The following is a 20,349-nucleotide window of genomic DNA, read 5'->3' as shown; positions in this document are numbered from 1 at the left end:
GAGCAGTTGATATTTGACAAAGGCCCCAAATCAGTTAAATGGGGAAAAGTCTTTTTAACAAATGGTGCTGGCATAACTGGATATCCATCTGCAAAAAAATGAACAAGACCTATACCTCACACCATGCACAAAAACTAACTCAAAATGGATCAAAGACCTAAATATAAAATCTAAAACGATAAAGATCATGGAAGAAAAAATAGGGACAATGTTAGGAGCCCTAATACATGGCATAAACAGCATACGAGACATTACTAACGATGCAAAAGAAAAACTAGATAACTGGGAGCTCCTAAAAATCAAACACCTATGCTCATCCAAAGACTTCACCAAAAGAGTAAAAAGATTACCAACAGATTGGGAAAAAGTTTTTAGCTATGACATTTCCAATCAGCACCTGATCTCTAAAATCTATATAATACTGCAAAAACTCAACTATGAAAAGACAAATAACCCAATTTAAAAATGGGCAAAAGATATGAACAGACACTAAAGAAGACATTCTTGTAGCTAGCAGATATATGAGGAAATGCTCACAGTCATTAGCCATTAGAGAAATGGAAATCAAAACTACGATGAGATTCCATCTCACTCCAACAAGGCTGGCATTAATCCAAAAAATACAAAATAATAAATGTTGGAGAGGTTGTGGAGAGACTGGAGCACTTATACACTGCTGGTGGGAATGTCAAATGGTACAACCACTTTGGAAACTGATTTGTTGCTTCCTTAAAAAGCTAGAAATAGAACTGCCATACAATCCAGCAATTCCACTCCTTGGAATATATCCTAGAGAAATAAGAGCCTTTACACGAAGAGATATATGCACACCCATGTTCACTGAAGCACAGTCCTCCTTTCTGTGCGAGGCCTCTCACCCAGCTACCCACCTGCACTGCCAGAGCTGTGAGGGCTTTGGCTGAGATGGTAGGATACCTCAGGTCGTAACTGCCACCCCTGCCTCAGCTCTTAACATTCACTTTGGTGGCCTCAGCAAGGGGGACAACAAGGGGACTGAGCTCTCTCCTTTGCCCTCTGAAAAGCATTCTCCTCTCCAAGCAGCGCCTGTCCCCACAGCACTAAGAAAGCTTTCTCAGGGAATCCTTCTAGCCAGCTTTTTAGAGACAAAGCAATGGAACTCCTTGCTGGAGTTCTGGGGTCACCCAGTGTACCATGCATTCCCCCTACCCTGGGTGAGGGTGAAAGCCTCCCCATGGGTCCATGGGAATCCAGAGGAGAAGGGAAGATCTCCACCTCTACTTCTCACTGGGCTGGGTTGGGTAAATTCTCTGGGCCTTCCTTCCATCACATAAAATGGGAATTATAACATTTGCCTTACCTACCTTGTGTTGCTCTTGAAACTTCAAATTCTCCATGAAAATGACTGAGTATGGAATAAAGGGAAACAGAACGTAAACACTATGAAAAAAAGTAAAGTAGCAGAGAAAGGATAAGTTTTGGAATTAAGGGGGAGCGCAGAAGATTTGGACCACTTTAAATTTCCCCACAGGAAAAACATTAATGTCTCTTAACAAAACTCTTAAACTACCCAAAATAGACAGAAGCAATAAAAAGTGTTGGCAAAGCCACAGGGAAATAAATAATTCTGGTGACATTGTGTACTGGCTTGGTATTTTCAGTTTCAACCATTAAACCAGTCAGAGCCTTTGGCCTAGTATTCCACCTTGGGGAATAGACCCAACGGAAATAACACATAAAGAAGAAAATAAATAAATGTGTTCACGGGAAACACTATTATTTTTCACAGTGAGAAAAGGGGAAAGTTAAATATATTGGGAATGTCTATAGATATTATAAAGTTAATAAAAGTGTATGTCCTGCGTCTATTTAAAAAAAAAAAAAGACCGGTATTCTTCAAAAACATCAACGTTATCAAAGTCAAAGGCTGAGGAACTGTTCATACTGAAAGGAGATTAAAGAGAAAGCACAACAATATGTAAAACATGATCCTGCCCTGGTTCTTGGGCTGGAAGCAGAAAAAATGCTATCAAGGACATGAATGGGACAATTGACAAAAACTGGAAATATTCATCTGTAAAACCATTCTTAGCTTAAGGGCCATTCAAAAACCAGATTTGGCTCTCTGGCTATAGTTTGTTGTCTCTGGTATTGATGAATTAGTTAAGAATATTGGATCCGTGTTAAATGTCCTGAATTTGATAACTACACTGTTTATGAAAAAGAATATCCATATCCTTAGGCAATACATCGTGAAATAGTAAGAGATAAAGCAGCCTCATATCTGCAACCTACTTTCAAGTGATTTAGAAACAATAAAAAAGAAAGGAAGGAGGGAGGGAAGAGAGAGAGACAAGGAAGAAAAGATAGACAAAATGTTAAAAATGGGTATATTTGGGTTAAGGAAAACCTGGTGGAGTAGTGGTTAAAAACTATGGCTGCTAACTAAAAGGTCAGCAGTTCAAAACCACCAGGCACTCCTTGGAAACACTATGGGGCAGTTCTACTCTGTCCTACAGAATCGTTGTGAGTCAGAGTTGACTCAATGGCAATGGATTTGGGTTTGAGTTAAAAAGTATACGGGAGTTCTCTGTTATTCTTGCAACTTTTCTATTAAGTTTGAAATTATTTCAAAACAAAATTTTTTTTTTTAGTACATGGACCCTGGATACATGGAAAGGGTACTAGAAAGAGGTTACTGCTTGACAATAAAACAAATCAGAAAACCAGCACAACACAAATTTACATACTGGTGATAAATAAGAAAGGGAAGTCCGTACAGTAGATACAGGTATTTGATGGTTTCCATGACCCTCACACACGCCTGTCCTCCAGCTCTGACAGTTTTCTTACTACGTACTGGGCTCAAGGAGGACGACTCCTCTAGACACACGACTGGTACTGTGCACCGAGCTTCTGGCAGAAGCTGCCGCATGTGCAATGCAGCCACTTTGTTTGAGTGGCTTTGTGCTTTGTTTTCCTAACAATGGGTGACCAGAGCGCCTCCCTCTCTCATACAGGCTTGGTCACCCAGGGCCCTCCACAGTTCACTGTCCTGCTGGCAGCCCCATCCCACCACCCTCTCCACGTACCTTTTGCCCCAGCCCAAGCCCTCTGCTCCTCGTCCCAACTAGAGGCCTTAGCACGAGGTGGTTACCCCTCCTTCTCCCAGATGCAACCACGATGCCCTTCAGCTGCCCTACCCAGGGTGAGGGCCTCACCTCTGAACTCCTGGCGCATGTTTTGGGGGTCCCTCCATTAGCACATTGGCTGGTCCACCTTGTCAATTCATTACCTTTTGAGGAGAATGTTTATGCCCCAGCGACGCCTTAAGCTCTCCTGGGACAAGGTCTGAGCTTAAGTCTCCTACACCTATTTGGAAGGAGCACTGGTTGTGCAGTGGCTAAGCGCTCGGCTGTTAAATGAAAGATTGGCTGTTCGAACCCACCAGCTGCTCCGTTGGAGAAAGATGTGGCAGCCTGCTTCCGTAAAGATTATAGCCTTGGAAACCTAGGGGGCAGCTCTGCTCTGCTCTATAAGGATCGCTACAAGTCGGAATCGACTCGACAGCAACAGGTTTTTGGTTTACACCTATTTGGTGCCCAACACACAGTGGGTAAATGGAAATAGTTATTGTTGACTGTGATAATGACCCAGAGAGAGCACAGATGTGCACATACTTATGAGCTTTTGCACACATGCACACACAGTCATGCACCCACCAACATTCTGGGAACCACTGGCTTGGCTGGGGCACAGCTGTGGCCCCGAGGCTGTTCTGCTCTAACACCAGCCTTGTCTGTGCCAGGCCCAGGAAGCTCTCAAGCCCACACCAGAGTGACATGAGGCCATGTGTTGTGCGGCTGTTTTGCATCCACCTGGCTCCCCTCTGGAAGCCCCCCACCCACCTCCCTCATTTGTTCCACAGGCCAGAGGCTCTGAGGGGCTCAGAGCCATCAGATGCCCCCTCCGTCTGAAGTCTGCTGTGGTGTTGACGGGACTGGTTTTGATGCAAATGCCATTTCTTGGCTCCTCGAGGTTGAGCGGGCTGCCATTGGCACCCCTCACCCGCGTCTCCTGTTTCTGGCCACTCTCCCGCCCTACACTGGGCCACAGTCCTGTGACTGGAAGAAGGAATCTCACCAATGGAATTTTGTGGCCTGGGTGGTCCCCTCTGCTGCTCTGTGCACAGATGTTGGGAATCTGTCTTTTCCTCTTTCTTCTCCTTCAGGCCCCTCTTACTGATAAAACCCTCTGACCCAGGGCAAGTCCCTAAGCCACCACTACCCACTAACTAGTACACCCTGGGGCTGTACTAGAATAGATGACCTCTGAAGAATCTCCCAGATTCATTTTGATTAAATTATTGAATTAGGATAGGGTTTTTTTTTTTACTAGAAAGAGGTTAAACCAAAAAAAAAAAAAAAAACTGTTGCCATCAAGTCGATTCCAACTCATAGTGACCCTGTAGGACAGAGAACTGCCCCACAGTTTCCAGGAGCACCTGGTGGATTCGAACTGCCAACCTTTCGGTTAGCAGCCATAGCACTTAACCACTACACCACCAGGGTTTCCAGAAAGAGGTTACTGGTTTATTAATACAAAGAGCAAGAGCTCTTTGACCTAGTATAGAATCCTAATGGTCCTTTTTCAGACTGTGTGACTGAATATGCTATTTAACTCCTCTGAGCCTCAGTTTCCTCATCTGTGAAATGGGAATGTGATCCAGCTCATATAGTTCTACAAGAATGGGAAAGGGGAATCGATTCTTAACATGTGTCAGTTACTTTCACTTTCCCATCAGCATGAAGTACAAGCATGTGTGTGATCACCAAAAAACTCAAAAAAACCAAGCTCATTGCCATCAAGTCCATTCTGACTCGTAGCAACCCTATAGCATTCTGACTCGTAGAGACCCTATAGGACAGAGTAGAACTGCCCCATAGGGTTCCAAGGAGTGCCTGGTAGATTCAAACTGCTGACCTTTTGGTTAGCAGACATAGCACTTAACCACTGTGCCACTGGGGTTTCTGTGTGTGATCACAGAGGCATAAAAATCCCAACCCAAGATGGCAGACAGGGCTCTCTGCCCAGAGAAGCTTCTGGCTTTTATTTCTAACTTATTCTGAGATTCACTGTGTCACATAGAGTAGAATTTCCCACTTGGCTTCCTCTTGATAAGGCAGGTCTATATTTCTTGAGCCAGCTACGTAACATCTTGGAGACTGGGTTTCTTCATCTGCAAACTGGGAATAACAACTACTTCACAGGTAAAAGAATTAAATACAGTAATATGAGTACAGTACAAAGTCCAGTAAATAATATGAGTTCAGTACAAAGTCCAGTAAATGGTAGTCATTTTTGTGTTGCATTTCCCAATTCTGCGTTTGAGGAATCCTGGACATTCATGGATTCCAGGACCTCCAGGAACTGGGGGCTTGTCTGGGTTTTCTACCTCGATTTAACTCAAGGCAGATTCCAGGCACCTCTGCAGTTAACTTGCTGGGTGTCTGTGGGTGTATATCTTTGTGTTCAGCACCTACCAAATCTAAAACACCGGGGCTGGAGACCATAGCGGGGGACGGATAAATAAGAAAGTGCACAGGAGCCTGGCCTGGAGGAACCTTCCGTGCAGCAGGGAAGACCACCAGGTAAGCCTTTTTGGGTGACATAAGGTATGATAACATAAGCACAAGAGAGAGAGCTCCAAAATAAGGAGTAATTAAATCTGACTGAAGGGGGTGCTTTGTCAGGGAGACAGCATGTGAAAGAAAAGTAAAAAATTTTTGAAGGTGAGGAAACAGCAAGAGCAAAGACAAGTCAAAGAAGCTCTTGGGACCTCTGACCTCTGCCTCGGTGCTGCAGTGACACTCAAAATGGGAGAACAAAGGTGGGCCTGGCTTCAAAGTCTTGACAGCCCAGTACAAAGTAAGACAGGCTTATGTCTCACAGGGCTGTCCCAGGGCTGTCAGCACTGCTCCAGCTCCCCTTGGCCTCCCCAGCTGCCCCACTAGCTTAGCACTGTGGTTATGTCCACTCCGGATGGGTGTTAACTCAGTACATATGTGTGTAACCTCAAGTTGACACAGAGACAGGGGATGTGTGGGTGTGAGAAATAGCCTCAGAAGGATTAGAAGGGAAGACTCAGAAATAAAACCAGCCACTGTGTTAAGGCTGCTGATCTTTTATTGGCTTACACAGTTTTCTTAAATTTTTTATTTAAAGCCACTTTCAGCCAAAATACTCCTCATGAATCTGCCTGCACAGCTGTAAAAAGACATCCAACATGTTTCATTAAGTGAAAAAAATCAAGTTGTGGCTGTGTGATCCCACCTGGGTCCACATACTCACTGGCTTTACATAGAAAATTTCTGAACAACGACAGAAGAAAATGATCATCGAAGCTTAACTGTGGGCATGAGGCTGGACGGAGGGCAGGATTGGGGGAGATTTTCACTTCTGCTTTACACACGTCCATAATTTTATGACATTTAACATGCATTACTTCCACAGTAAATTTTTTTTTTATTTAAAAAAGATATAATAAAATCCCCTTTGCCTCAGAGTTCACCTTGGAAGCTCTTGACCCAAGGACTGCGAAGGGTAAATCTGAGCGCCTCTTTTTTGTTGTTTTCAATAGTGCTTGTTGGCTGGACTCGCCATGGAACCCACCCTGAGCAAATCTGAACTCCAAGCATTTCCTGTAGGGTTTTGTTTCTGTCCCTGAAGAGGCTGCCCTGGCTAAGCCGCGTGTGCAGTGGGTGATCTTAACCACAGATGATCCCACTGGGAGATTGAAGCCTGGGAGACAGCCCTACCAATGCACATCTCACTCCCAAGGAATTCCTCAGCTCTTTTTAAGAGGGACAAAGCTTGAGTACAGGGGCTCCTTTCCTGACCCCAAGGTTCCTGTGCCTGAAAAAGATGATTCTGCAGGTTTAGTTCCTAGCAGGTGCCTTGTGCACATAAGCCTCCTGTAACTAGAATTCTCATCTTCCATCCGGGAGACCTGGGTTTAATTCCCAGCCAATGCTCCCCATGCTCAGCCACCACCCATCTGTGAGTGGAGGCTTAAGTGCTGATATGATGCTGAATAGTTTTCAGCGGAACTTCCAGACTAAGATGAACGAGGAAGAAGGCCTGGTAATCTACTTCCAAAAATCAGCCAATGAAAACCCTATGAATCACAATGGGTCTGAAATCCAAAACCATTCATGCGGATGGCATGGAGTCGCCAGGACCCTGAGGGTGACTCAACGGCAGCTAACAACAACAAGTAGTAGCTACCACGGTTGCTGTCTTCACCAGGGCAGAAGGGGCGATGGGATGTGTGGGGTGATTGTGAGGAAGGCCCATTAGGATGGTGGGGCTGTGAATAAAGGTGTGACTATAGATAAAGATAAGTTTATCTATTTGTTTTAACCAGCACAGTGTAGTTGAAAAAGTTCTGCCTTCAAGTTCCGCCTCCTACATTACACACTCTGTGACCTTGGGCAAATAAATCACCTCCACTCTGGGCCTCATTTTCTACATCTGTAAAATGAGGGTTTAGACTAAATTCTTGATGAGCTCCAGTCCCACACTGATAGGTTACAATTTTATGTTAACATAATAATCCAAATAAAGGAAGGTGATCTAAGAATACCACAACCCAGTGCCATCAAGTCGATTCCGATCTAAGAATAGGAAAGAAGAAATCACTGGTCATTATATTCTGTTTCTATTAAATTACCTTATACCCTTGGACATGCAGTATTTGTCTGTGTCTCATTGGGCACATCTACGAGTGTATTCACCCTAGGAAGCATGACTCCTTCTCCAGTGTTCACCCTTACTGACACTGACCCTGACCCTGACCCTGACCCTGACCCTGACCTTACCCTCAAGGTCAAACAGAAAAGACTACCCTACCCTATATTCTACCCTACTCCCAGAAGCCCACAAATTAAACGATAAAAGAATTTTGTGGTTTGTGGGACCTGATGGTGTGGTGGTCAAAGCCCTAGATGAGGAGTCAGATTCCAAGGTCCCTAGCCTGGTTCAATGGCCGGCTCACTGTGTGGCCTTGGATAAGCCACTTCTCCTCTCTGGCCTTAGCCTCATCTGTAAAATGAGGGGTGGGATGAGCTTCTCTTACAGAGCCCTGCCAGTTCTAGTGTTCCCTGCTCTGCCCCACTGGTGGCTCCCAAGGCTGGGAGAGGCCAAAATCTGCAGGCCAGTATTTCTCCAAACACTGCGCAGTGGCAGCAGACAGCCTCCAGCATCCCCAATGGGCTGGTGCCAAAAGTATGAGTACAGCCAAGTGTCAACACGTAGCGCTGGGAGCCAGATCTCAGGTGAGATAAGCAGGGCCAGGCAGAGTCCCAAACAAGCCGGAACTCTGCAGCCAGGGCATGCGGTTCTGGGGCAAAGCCACATTCTGCAGCTTCTCTCACAGATGTTTCCTTACTTGGGGGATAAAGACAGACAAGGCCCCCAAAGGAATCAGGAACACACGCTTCAGGGACCAGGCCAGCGGGTGGAGTTAAGGTTCTTTGTTTGTTTGTTAACGCATGATTTTAGTTAAGGTATAGAAATTCAGGGTAAACGTCCCTAAACTAGGGAAGACTCTAGTCCCAGTTTGTCTACTGCAATGAAAACTATTAGAGACTGCTTTTGCCATGTTGTAAACTCTCATGTCCTACCAAGCCTCACGTAAGTAGGACTTCAAATCACCTTAATAGCAACATCTACAGGTTTTTACCCCACTCATCCTAGCAAAGTAGCCCTGGTGGTATAGTGGTTAAAGCAATCAGCTGCTAACCGAAAGGTCGGCAGTTCAAAACCACCAGTGGCTCTGTGAGGGAAAGATGTGGCAGTCTGCTGCCATAAAGATTTATAGCCTTGGAAACCCTATGGGGTCGCTATGAATCAAAACTGACTCGAGACAGCAGTGGGCTTGTAGAATAACCAGTTAACCAGATGTCATAGAGTGGATTCTGGCTCATGGCAACTCCGTGTGTGTCAGAGTAGAACTGTGCTTCATAGGGTTTTTAATGGCTGATTTTTTAGAAGTAGATCACCAGGCCTTTCTTCTAAGGTACCTCTGGGTGAACTCAAACCTCCAACCTTTCAGCAGTAGCTGAGTGCACTAACCATTTGCACCACTCAGGGATCCCCAGGTATAGCATAGAAAACGTAAAGGAAAATGCACATATCATACATGCACAGCTTGATATCTTTTCATGAAATAAACACATCGGTGAAATAAGCACCCAGACCAAGAGAGAATGGCACTTGAACCCCAAAAATCCCTCCCAGTCTCTAGTGCTCCAAGGATGACCACTATTCTTGCTCCTGGGACCATTGATTCATTTTGCCTGTTTTGAACTCTCATAAATGAAATTATACAGTATGTGCTCTTTTGACTCTGGCTTCCTTCTGGTCAACATTATGTTTGTGAGCTTCATCTGTCCTTACATGTGGCAGACTGTCATTCATTTTGATTTTTGCAGAGTAAGGACTGAACGGAGGGCTAAAATCAGCAGGCAGCTCATAGTCTAGGCTAGGGTGCTCACTGGTGCCAGGAGAAGCAGGTTTAAATACAGCTACCCTGTGTTCAAACAGAGTGATCGCAGTGAGTCTCTGCTCTTGTTCCAAAAGTCCACGCCTCCCTCCCAGGGGGATTCCAGAGGTGGGATGTGGGCCCTTGATCCCCCAAACTTACTTCAAAGGCCCAGTCTATCATCTGGTAAAGGCCAGAAGCTCTTGTTTATTGAACACTTACCCTGTGCCCGGCTCTGTGAGGGACCCCTTAGACTTAGCATCTCATTTAATCCTCACAACCATAAAGTAGATACTGTCACTATTCCTATTTTACAGGTAAGAAAATTGAGGCTTAGAGAGGTTGAGTGCCCTAAGGTTGCACAGCTGGAAGCAAACTTGTCCATCACCCTGTGCTGGCAGGGAGCTGGCCGGCCAGATCTAGCACCACTTGTCCCCAGCTCACTTTCTGAGGCCACGCTGGCCTCTTGCCAGCCCCTCTGGCCCCTGGCTCTTCCCTGCCTCGGGGCCTGTGTTCACGCTGTTGCTTTTGCCTACACTTACCCATTGGTTCTCAAGTTAACTTCTTCAAAATAGCTTCCCTGACCTCCCAGCCTAAAGCACATCCCTCCTTATTCTTTCTCAGGGCATCATGTTCTCTCCTTTCCTACCCCTTAACACATTAGAATGGTGCATCCTTTTGTATTACTTGTTGAGTGTCTTTCTCCACCAACAATAAATAAACTGCAAGAAGGTAGGAATCTGTCTGTTCTATTTACCATGACCTTGAAGAACACCCGGCACACAGCAGGTCTTCAGCACTGCTGTGAAGCGAAAAAAGGCGGGGAGGGACGGATGGGACTGTCCCTTCAGAAGCCAAGCCCTCACTGAAGGCAGCTCTACTTTCAGCCTGTTCTATGGGCCCAGGCAAGACTCTTCCCCTCTCTGAGCCTCAGTTTTCTCAACAGTCAAATGAGGACCTGGAAGAGAGACCTCTAAAGCCCTTCTAGCTCAGCTGACCTTGAGACCACAAGTCCTAGGCTGTCCAGTCACTTCAAAGGTTCCAGGGCTCCAGACCTCTGTTGCCTCTTGCCCCCTCATGCCTAGTTAGCAACTCAGAAAGGGGGGATACATCCCAAGGCTCCCCAGGCTTTCAGGTAAATGGGGCCTTCACACCCTATACTCGAAGGAGAACCCAAAAGCGTGAGGCTTCTTCCAGCTCTGATAGCTCATGTGCCTGATTCCCCAGGGAACTGCTTCTACTTCCTTCTTCAGAGCCCCTGCATCCCTGCCCCCAAGTATTGGGTTCTCGGCACACTGGGGACTCCAGTTCCATCCAACTCCACCCTTGTTGTCAGGCACATGGCTGCCCACCCCCCAGGCCGGAGCTCTAGGAGGGTGAGACCGTCTATGCTTTGCTCACCTTTATGCCCATGGCACTCGGCACAGATCTCGACACACAGGACGAGACCAAGGTAAGGCCACCAAATCAAGTGCCAGTGGCAAGGCCTGCCAGGATCTTCTGCCGAGAATGCCACTTTTCCCCTGGTGCCCGCAAGGTCAGGAGAAGTACCTGAGGTGGAAAGAACCTGGCTGACCACACCCGGGCCTGGCACGCCCTGACCTCTTCCCACCCTGTTCACCAGGCCCCGGCTGGCCAGTGACAGCTGGTCTTAGAAGCCAGAGGAGTCATCGCCCTCCGGGGCTCTGCATTCACTCACTCCTCCACCCAGTCAGCTAGCTGACAACCAGCCAGCCTGGACAGACACTCCCTAAGCTTGAAGCAACTGCTGCCTCCCATGCTTCTCAGAATCAGGCTCCCTTGCCTTTGATGCTCTTTCTGTTTTGTCTTTAAAATCAAAGAAAGCGAGATAATTAGTCCTGGCCCAAGAGTTCCCTAAAGGGAAAAGGTCTTCTATTTTACCCCCTTGGACACAGTGGAGTTTTTTACCCAAGTTTGCACTCTGCTGGGTATGTGAAGGGATGAGGCTGGGTGTATAAGTAAGCAGGTGGGTGTGCAAATGCTGTGCACACAGGAGAGAGTAGGATCAGGCCAGCAGGTGCAACTGGGCTGGTCAGAACCCTGGCGATGTCACCTGGGACTGTGCAACTTTGGACAACCTGCTTAAACTCTCTGAACCTCAGTTTCCTAGTCTGAAAAATGAGAGTAAAAATAATTCCTCTTTCATGCACTGTTCTGAGGACCAAACTTTACGACAGGTACTTTGTCATCACTCAGCCAAAAAGCCAGCTGCCATCAAGTCAGCTCTGACTCATGGCGACCCACCCCGTGTCAGAGTAGAACTGTGCTCTGTAGGGTTTTCAGTGGCTCATTTTCGGCAGTAGATCGCCAGGCCTTTCTTCTGAGCTGTCTCTGGGGGTACTCAAACCACCAACCTCTAGGTTAGTCAGTGAAACACCATCTGAATATTAGAAAATGGAAGGTGAGAAGATAACCTCAGAAAATGTTCATTTCTCTCCAAATAGTAATGATTTTCAGATCTCAGAGTCTAGCCCTGGCTGCATTAGAGATTTAGCAAACCTGAAAATGCATCAAATAACTCAGACCCTAGAAACCTTTAGGACTAGGCTCATGTAGTTGCTTACTCAAAACAAATCCATTTTCAGTAGGATTACTTCATCTACAATTCAGGCTCTTTGCTTAAAAAAAAAAAAAAAAAATTTCCCAGGAACCATGGAGAATCCTAAGTGGGACCCAGAGAAGGAAACCAATGGCTTAGTGAGAAAAGTGTCAATAAAATAAGAATCATTGCATTTTGCCATAACTGTCAGCCAGTTTCTACCAATGAAAAAAAAAAAAAAAACCCCAAACCCGTTGCCATCGAGTCAATTCCAACTCATAGCAACCCTATACGACAGAGTAGAACTGCCCCACAGGGTTTCCAAGGAGTGGCTAGCAGATTCAAACTGCTGACCTTTTGGTTAGCAGTCAAAAGCTTAACCACTGTGCCACCAAGGCTCCCCTGAAGACACAGAACTCAACAACTGTAGCTCCTTTTGATGGCCGGTCTTTATTTTCAGAGAAATGACTATTTGTACAGTTATCCATGAAAACGAATAAACCTCAGGCTTGTTTTTAAAGCTTCCCACTAGTCCTGTGACAAGCCTGTGCCATAACTTTGTGCAACTGACAGTTGTACAAAGAGAAGCATGACCTTGGCTCCGACTCACAGCCCCTCCACCTCACACACAGTCTCTTACCTCCCCAGCTCCTCCCCGATGTCATAAAAGTCCTCCACCTTCTGCTGCTTGAACGTCTCCATGTTGGGCTCCTCATTGAGGCCTGGAGCCTACTGACCTGAAAGGGGGTGAAACACCAGGTTAGGGCGGCCATGCAAATTAGCACAAGCCTAAGGGTCTGGGGTCTAAAGTAATTGGCTACAGGAGAACTAATTTTTTTTTAGCTAATTGAATTTTTATCGTATTCACCTGTTGATTCGTTCAACAAATTATTTTTCTTGTGGTAAAAAATACATAACAAAACATTCGCCATTTCAACCTTTTTCAGGTGTATAATTCAATGACATTAATTACCTTCACCATGCTGTATAACCATTGCCACTAGCCGTTTCCAAATTTTTTCATCACCCTTAACAGAGACTCAGCGCCCCTTAAGCAATAACTCATTTTCCCTCCCATCCTCTGCTGGCAACCACTGTAAACTTTGGTCTCTATGCATTTGCCTACTCTAGATAGTTCATGTACGTGGAATCATACAGGAGGTGTCCTTTCGTGTCTTGGCTTATTTCACAGCATAATGTTTTCAAGGTTTACCCATGTTGCAGCATATATCGGAAGTCCATTTCTCTTTATGACTGAGATAATATGCCACTGTATAGAAATACCACATTTTGTTTATGCATCATCTGTTGATGGACATTTAGGTTGTTTCCACCATTTGGCTATTGTGAGAGAAGCTAGTAATTTTATCATAACCCACAGTCCCAGCTCTTTGAGGGCTATCCTGCTCAAGCCTCTCACCTGTCACTGACCGTAGATAGTTCTTACTTGATTTATATTCATTTAAATCTGTTAAGGAGAGAGAAAAAGAGGCCTCCTCACTTTTTCAGGTCTGTTCCAAAAAGATTCAGAGAAATAGACCCATGGCGAACTTGGGCAATTGGTTGTCATTAAATTCAGGTCTCCTGAGAAGAGGCAGCTAGGATGCAGTAGAAAGAGCACTAGTTTTTGAGTCAGAAGTATTGGGTTTGAGTTCCAGGTCTGCTTGGGCAAGTCACATAAGCTTCCAGAGCCTCAGCTTCTTCATCTATAAAACAAGGCTAATACTGTAAAGATCAACCTCAATTTACAAAATTATTTTGCAAACTATAAAATGCTTAGAAGCTAAGGGATTATCATGACCTCAGTTCTCTCAGGGCCTGTGCCACCCCACTGCAAATCTGAACCAATTTGTAAACTCTCTCAGTCATCGCCCAAGGGAAATATGGGTGGGAGCGGTGTGGCAAATTAAAACAGGCACCAGGAGTCAGAAGCCTGAGGTCCTAGTTCCAGTTTTGCCCGCAACTAGCTCTGTGACCTCATCTCTTATCAGAAGAGCCTCAGTTTCCTCATCTGTAAAATGGAGCTCACTCTGGCTGCCCAAGCACCTTAATGAGAACCTCACGACAGCTCTGAGCCCATGGAGGGTGCTCCCCATGTCACCAGGAGAAGTTGTTTGCATCCTCTGCGGGATCCCCCACCCCAAGGAGCTCACCCATGCCCAGGAGAGCCAGATGCCACCCTAGCCAGCACCCCGAGGGCAGGACACAGGGCACAGCCTGCAAAACACAAAGCTAAAACCAGCTGCCTGTGGATGCATCTTTCAAGAGTCATCAGCCAAGTTTTCTCGGAAACCATTTCAGCTGGTGTTGGCAGCTTTGCTTTTTGCCTGCCATTCAGATACCAACCACACCCAGACCCCATGAACCCCGAAAGGCTGCTTTTCCCGGGCACCATTATGTAAGGGCACATCTCATTATCCATCACCAAGTGGCTGGAGCTATTCTAACTCAAAGTGTGTACACACTTCACCTTCTTTCCTCCACCTCTGCCCCCTGCAAACCAGAGCTCTATTACCAGGATGCCACCTACCTGCCTCCCTTCATTCCACTGAGGCACACAGGTCTCTGGAGACCCCCAGGCATAGCTGGCCTGGCTCCTAGCCTTGCTCTCAGGGTCACCCACCAACCTGATGCCTGTAAGCACCCATGGCTCATCTCACATCTTTCTCTCTATTCAGTCTTCACTGTGTGTTCAGCCAGGGCCCAGGCAAGCATGGAACCCTGAAAAGCGTAGGCTCCAGGAGCCCAGGTCTAGACTAGCCTGAGTGTGTGCGGCAGCACGACCCCCAGCAGGTTAGCACTCTCTCTGGGTGCTGTACACAGGGGTGATAACATCTGTGAGGGCCCACTGTAATAAGGGTGTTGAAAACACTTTAAAAACCAAGAATGCTATGCAAATAAGACCAAACCAAACCCAGTGCCATCGAGTCGATTCCGACTAAGAAGGATTATTATTATTACTATTATTATTTGACTCATCCAAGGCCAGTGTCTCTGTTTCTGCCTCCCACAGTCATTGAGACATCAGTTTGGTTCCTTTCTGAGGAAAAGGATTTTAGGTCTCCAAGTTTGGCTTGACCAGAATCAGAAGCCGAACCTACCCCCACCCCACTGTCCTGGCAAATTCCCGAGACTAGCCTGGGGGGGGAGGGGCGGCGGAATTTCCATCTACCATCTTCTTTTTGCTGAAAAAAATCCTTCCAAATAAACCATTTTTGTCAAGCCTTGGGGAGCAGGGTTACTAATTTCACATAGTTAGATGGAAGTAGAAACTCCAAAAAATTCTGTTGGCAGACACCCCAAGAGTGGTCACAGGAACAGTTAAGATCCTCTACTTGGTGAGAGGCCAGCTTCGACTGCTATCAGGAGCTGAGCTGATTGGGAGCAGCGCCACGCAGTTCCCCTGCCTCAGGTTCCACTTCTGGGAGGCTGGGGGTGGGGGACAGGGGAGCCTACCAGTTTGGCCCCAACTTGCCTTTCCAGGCTTAGCACCGCACATATTCTATATTACAACCAAAGTAGACCTTTCCTGTTCCCCGGAAACTTTCACTCCTGCCATATCCAGCTCAAGCTGGGAGCCTCTCCTGGAAAAACCGTTCCCTCCTGCAAGGCCCAGCTCAAATACCACCATCTCTATGAGGCTCCATGACTCTTTCTCCCCCAAAAGCAAACGCAAACTCTCCCCCTGCCACTTTATACTCCCAGAGAGTGCTGTGAATAGATTTTTAGGGAGCCCTGGTGGCACAGTGGTTAGCAGCTCAGCTGCTAACCAAAAAGGTCAGCACTTCCAGTCCACCAGCCAATCCTTGGAAACCCCATAGGGCAGTTCTACTCTACCCTATAGGGTCACTATGAGTCAGAATCAACTCGACAGCAACGGGTTTGGTTTTGGTTATCACATTCTGGTTCGAATCACAATCTATGTCCATGTCTGAACCAGAGAGAGGGCACAGACTCTGGTCACACAGGCCTGGGTTCAAATCCCAGCCCCAGCACTGTCTAGCATTTGCCAAGCACAGGGAAACTTCTCTGGGCTTCAAACTACTGACATGGAAAGTGAGGTTAGACAGTGGCCAGTGTTGCTAAGGATGTAGAGAACTAGAACACTCAAACACTACTAGGGGAATGTACGCTGGGGCAAGCACTTTGGAGAACTGTCGGGCAGCTTCATAGACATACCCACTCCTAGCTACATACCCCAGAGATGTGCGTGCAGATATTTTCCAAAATAGTCTATGCTAGAATGTTTACAAGGAGCCCTGGTGGCACAATTAAGCACTCAGCTGCTAACTGAAAGGTTGGCAGTTCAAACCCACCCAGTGGTTCTACATGAGAAGGAACTGGTGATCTCCTTCCATAAAGATTACACCCAAGAAAACCCTATGGGGCCATTCTACCCTGGCACATAGGTGACTATGAGTCATAATTGCCTTGACACCACCTAACCACAACCACCACAGATTGTTCACAGGAGCACTATCAGTAAGAAATAAAAGTTGGAAACAACCAAATGTCCATCAATAGAAGCACATATAAATAGAGGGATGTGCATACAATGGAACTGTTACATGACAATGAGAATGACCAAACTACTGCCACCTGCAACAATGTGGATGAATCTTAAACATAACACTGAATGAAAGGAAGAAAAGCAAACCAAACCCATGCCGTCGAGTCGATTCCGACTCACAGTGACCCTATAGGACAGAGTAGAACTGCCCCATAGGGTTTCCGAAGAGCAGCTGGCGGATTCGAACTGCCAATGTTTTGGTTAGAAGCCGAGCTCTTAACCACTGCACCACCATGGCTCCTGAATGAAAGAAGCCAGACATAAAAGACGACATAACGTGTGATCCATTTACATAAAAGACAAAAATAAGTAAAAATAATCCATGGTTTTGGAAGTCAGAATAGGGGTTAGGGGTGGGGGGTTGTGACTAGATGGGGGCGTCAGGAAGCTTCTGGGTGCTGGCAACGTTGCTTCTTGATCTAGGTGGAGGTTGCATGGATATATGACAGGTGCACTTATTATGTACATAATAATAAGAAATTTACATAATAGAAAATGAGGCTAATACCTCCTTTATGGGACAAATGAGATAACATATGGAAACTGTTTTGAATGGTCCCTGGACATGCCCAACAAATGTGAGTGCCTGCCCTCCTGCCGATGGCCTTAAGAGACCCAAGAGGGCGGGGGTATGATGTTGTCCCCTCTGTCCCTCTGAAGTAGCTGGTATACAGCAGGCAGTCCATAAATGTTGACTGATTTGAATTTAGTGTATGAGCCTCCTTTCTGGCTTCTCCAGGCAGCTGCTCAGATACCTCATCAGGCAAAAACAGCTGATAACCACTTAAAGCCCTTTCTTCACACCTGCCCTCAAGATAGATTTACATTTTACCAGCTCAGAAACGTGAAACAGAAGCAGAGAAACTCTGAGATGGAATTATAGATACCAGCTTGGAGCTAGAAAAGGACCCAGGAGGTTTAGACACCTTTCTGGCCCTGTGAAAAGCCAAAATCACACGGCAGAGGGAAAGGACACACTTTTGGCCTAAAGCACTCAGGCCTTAGGCTCCAGACATTCCACGAATAAGGTCCACCATGATGCCTGCATTTCTCTTACTGGAGTTGCTGGAATTCATGTCCCTGCCCCCAAACCTTTAGGGGCTTAAAACAGATTTCCTAGAACTTCACAGAAAGAGACCTCACAAGTCATCTGTTCGAGGATTTTTTAACTCTGCTTCAGGGTCCACCAGGGTGAGGGAGAGGAGCCAGATGGTCTCCCCCCAACTTTGCCCAGAACAGTTCCACTTTTTCCATACCGTACGCTAGGGTTCTGTATAAGAGTTCATCAGGAAAAAAAAAAAAAAGTTTGAAAACCACTGCTGTCTGGTAACTCACTTGTTTTACAAAAGAAGGAAACCGAAGTTCAGAGAGGGGAAGGGACTTGCTAAAAGTCACACAGCTAGCCTACTCCAGCTGTTCTTCCCAGGGTTCTGCGTCCAATGGTCGCATCAGGGGTTGGAGAAGTCAGTGGCTTCCTGAGAGATAGCCAAGAAGGGGGTTTCCAGGGCCAGTAGCATCACCCCATAGTGAACTCTCAACTCTCGTGAAGCCCTTTTTCTCACCAGCCCCAGCTCACCCTGCAAAGTGAACTCACCAAGTTCCTCATCCCACCTCACTGAGTGTGTGAAACAGAACAATGCCAAGTGGGCAGACACCAGTTTGGACCAAACACACATGAGTGTCACCTTATATTCCCCACCCCCAATGGGGAATCATTACACTCAGGCTCTAGGGCGGGTGCCAGCAGAAGGCAGGGGGCTCTAAAATTTACAAAGCCCCTCTGTGCATTCAAGGCTTTGACTCATTTCATCTCTACCCACATTCTTTGATAAGGAAGCTGGGGCTCAGGGAAGGTCAGCCACCTGCCTGAGGAGACATGAGAAACTGTCTTTTGGGAAGGCCTAGCTCCACACCTAACAAATAGGGAGACCTTGGGGAAGTGGAGGGCTGCGGTGGTCAGGGTCAGTTCAGGTCTCCTCGTCCTGCCTGCGGGAAATTTGCCCCCCACCAGCAGAAGCCCACCCACACCCACAAACCCTGTCCTCCCTGCCCAAGTCTCTGAATTACGAGTGGGGCCACTTTAGGTGCTAAAAACCCATCTTGAGTGATGGGTGGTTTGGGAGGAACAGGGCTCTGAAGCGAAACTATCTGTGAAGAGGCCAAATCCTCAGAGCCCCTCAGTCACCAGGATGGTCCCGGGAATACTTTACAAAGAGGCAATTGGGGGCAACGAGGTCAAGAACCATAGCAGCAGGCCCCAGCTGCCCTCTCCACAGGCTACTAGAGTACAAGAGTGTCAGGAGCTGTGCTCCCTCCATCTGCACCCTGGGACCTTCCCACCTCACCTCTGAGGCAGCCAGCTGTGTCATCGCTCCAGGGGTGGGCCTCTCAAACTATACCACTACCTACTTGGCCCCAAAGAAGCTCACCTCTCTGGGCTTCATCTTCTCCTTTATGAGGTAGGAATACTAATTTCCACCTTGCAGAGCTATAGCAAGGGTTAGCCAAACCCATACGTGCCGCCCGGCGTCCACAATACCTAGTACTGAGTCTGGGTCAACTGTGGGAGGCCCTTCTATGCCCTTCTACCGCAGTCTGCAGCTGACCTGCTGTCTGCCCCCCACGCCCACCCTAGCCCTGTCCCGGGCCGGGGCTCCTGACGGCGGGGACCACAGACTCATTTGGTCACACAGGAGGCCGACTGTGAATGCAGCACTCCTCCCTGCGACCCCCGCCTTACCTCTTTGCGCCTGGGCGGGGAGCAGGGGATGTGAGAGGCGGCGGATGCTGAGAAGACCCAGCACCTCTCCTCCCGGGACTAAGGGGCGCTCTCCCCCCTCAAAGGGGCCTGACATGATAGCAGTCTGTCCCCCATCCTCCCTGGGTGCCAGGCCCCTGCCCGCCGCCCACCCCAGACGTCCTTCAGGTGCTAAGCTTCAGAGCACGCCTTAGAGGTTCAGCCTCCAGGGCTCAGCTCTCAGGCTCGGGCCACAGCCCCAAGGCCACGGCCGGCCATACCCAGGGCGACAGAGCCGGGACACGAGAGCGCCCCGGAGCTCGTGGTCCCCGCCAGCCCCGGCCCCTGCGCCCGCAGCAGTGGGCCGCCCGCCCCGTCCCGCGCGTCGAGCCCGAACCCGGCGCTACTCACGGCGGGAGGCTGCGCTGCGCCGCGCGCTGGGGCGCGGTGGCACGGCGCGGCCGCGTAGCTCGGCTCAGCTGTCCCGTCTGCGCGCCTGGTGCCCGCCGCCGAGCCACTGAGGAGCCGAGGGGCGGAGCGGCCGGCCCTGTCCCAGCGCCGCTCGAGGCGCGCCCAGAGGCCCGGGACGGGGACAGGGGCGCCCCCTGCTGGGGTGCCCCTCCGGACAGCCCGGGCAGGCGGACACCTCCAGGGCTCTGAGGCTCGCGAGAGCAAGACCCTCTGGGCGCCCTTCCCGACTCTGCCGCTCGCTTGCTGTGTGGCCTTGGACAATCACGTAACCTCCCTGAGCCTCGCTACCCTCATCTGGAATTGATTTCAATGAGCTGATACGTGTGACACAGCCTGCACAATCGCACAGAAAATGGTACTTCCTTGCTCTCACCGACTACCATCACTGCGAGAGAAAAGTCCCACTAAGAACTAGGCTGCTTCCTCCCTCGCAGCCAGCATGCTCACTGACACACATCGATCCTTCTGGAAACCTCACCACCCATGCC

At 47.9% G+C, this 20,349-nt stretch overlaps 1 protein-coding gene across 4 annotated transcripts in view; it reads right to left on the bottom strand.

The window, feature by feature from the left end:
• Positions 1–19,871, bottom strand: part of DAPK2 (death associated protein kinase 2) — a 171,307-nt gene extending 151,436 nt beyond the window's left edge. For 2 of the 4 annotated variants that reach the window (XM_023558329.2, XM_023558326.2), the window contains exons 1-2: positions 19,802–19,871; positions 12,724–12,820 (exon numbers count right to left, since the gene is read on the bottom strand). In XM_023558329.2, coding sequence (XP_023414097.1) covers positions 12,724–12,785 — 62 coding nt within the window. In that variant the 5' untranslated portion in view covers positions 12,786–12,820; positions 19,802–19,871. Of the gene's footprint in view, positions 1–12,723; positions 12,821–13,503; positions 13,552–13,584; positions 19,710–19,801 lie in introns of those variants that run through there. The other 2 variants (XM_064267421.1, XM_023558327.2) reach the window with 2 other exon arrangements.
• Positions 19,872–20,349: the final 478 nt, after the last annotated feature.

The sequence above is a fragment of the Loxodonta africana genome, chromosome 13 (assembly GCF_030014295.1).
Source record: "Loxodonta africana isolate mLoxAfr1 chromosome 13, mLoxAfr1.hap2, whole genome shotgun sequence".
Taxonomy (NCBI): Eukaryota; Metazoa; Chordata; class Mammalia; order Proboscidea; family Elephantidae; genus Loxodonta; species Loxodonta africana.
Note: the sequence above shows the minus strand (reverse complement) of the source record. Positions and strands in the feature narration are given on the sequence as shown.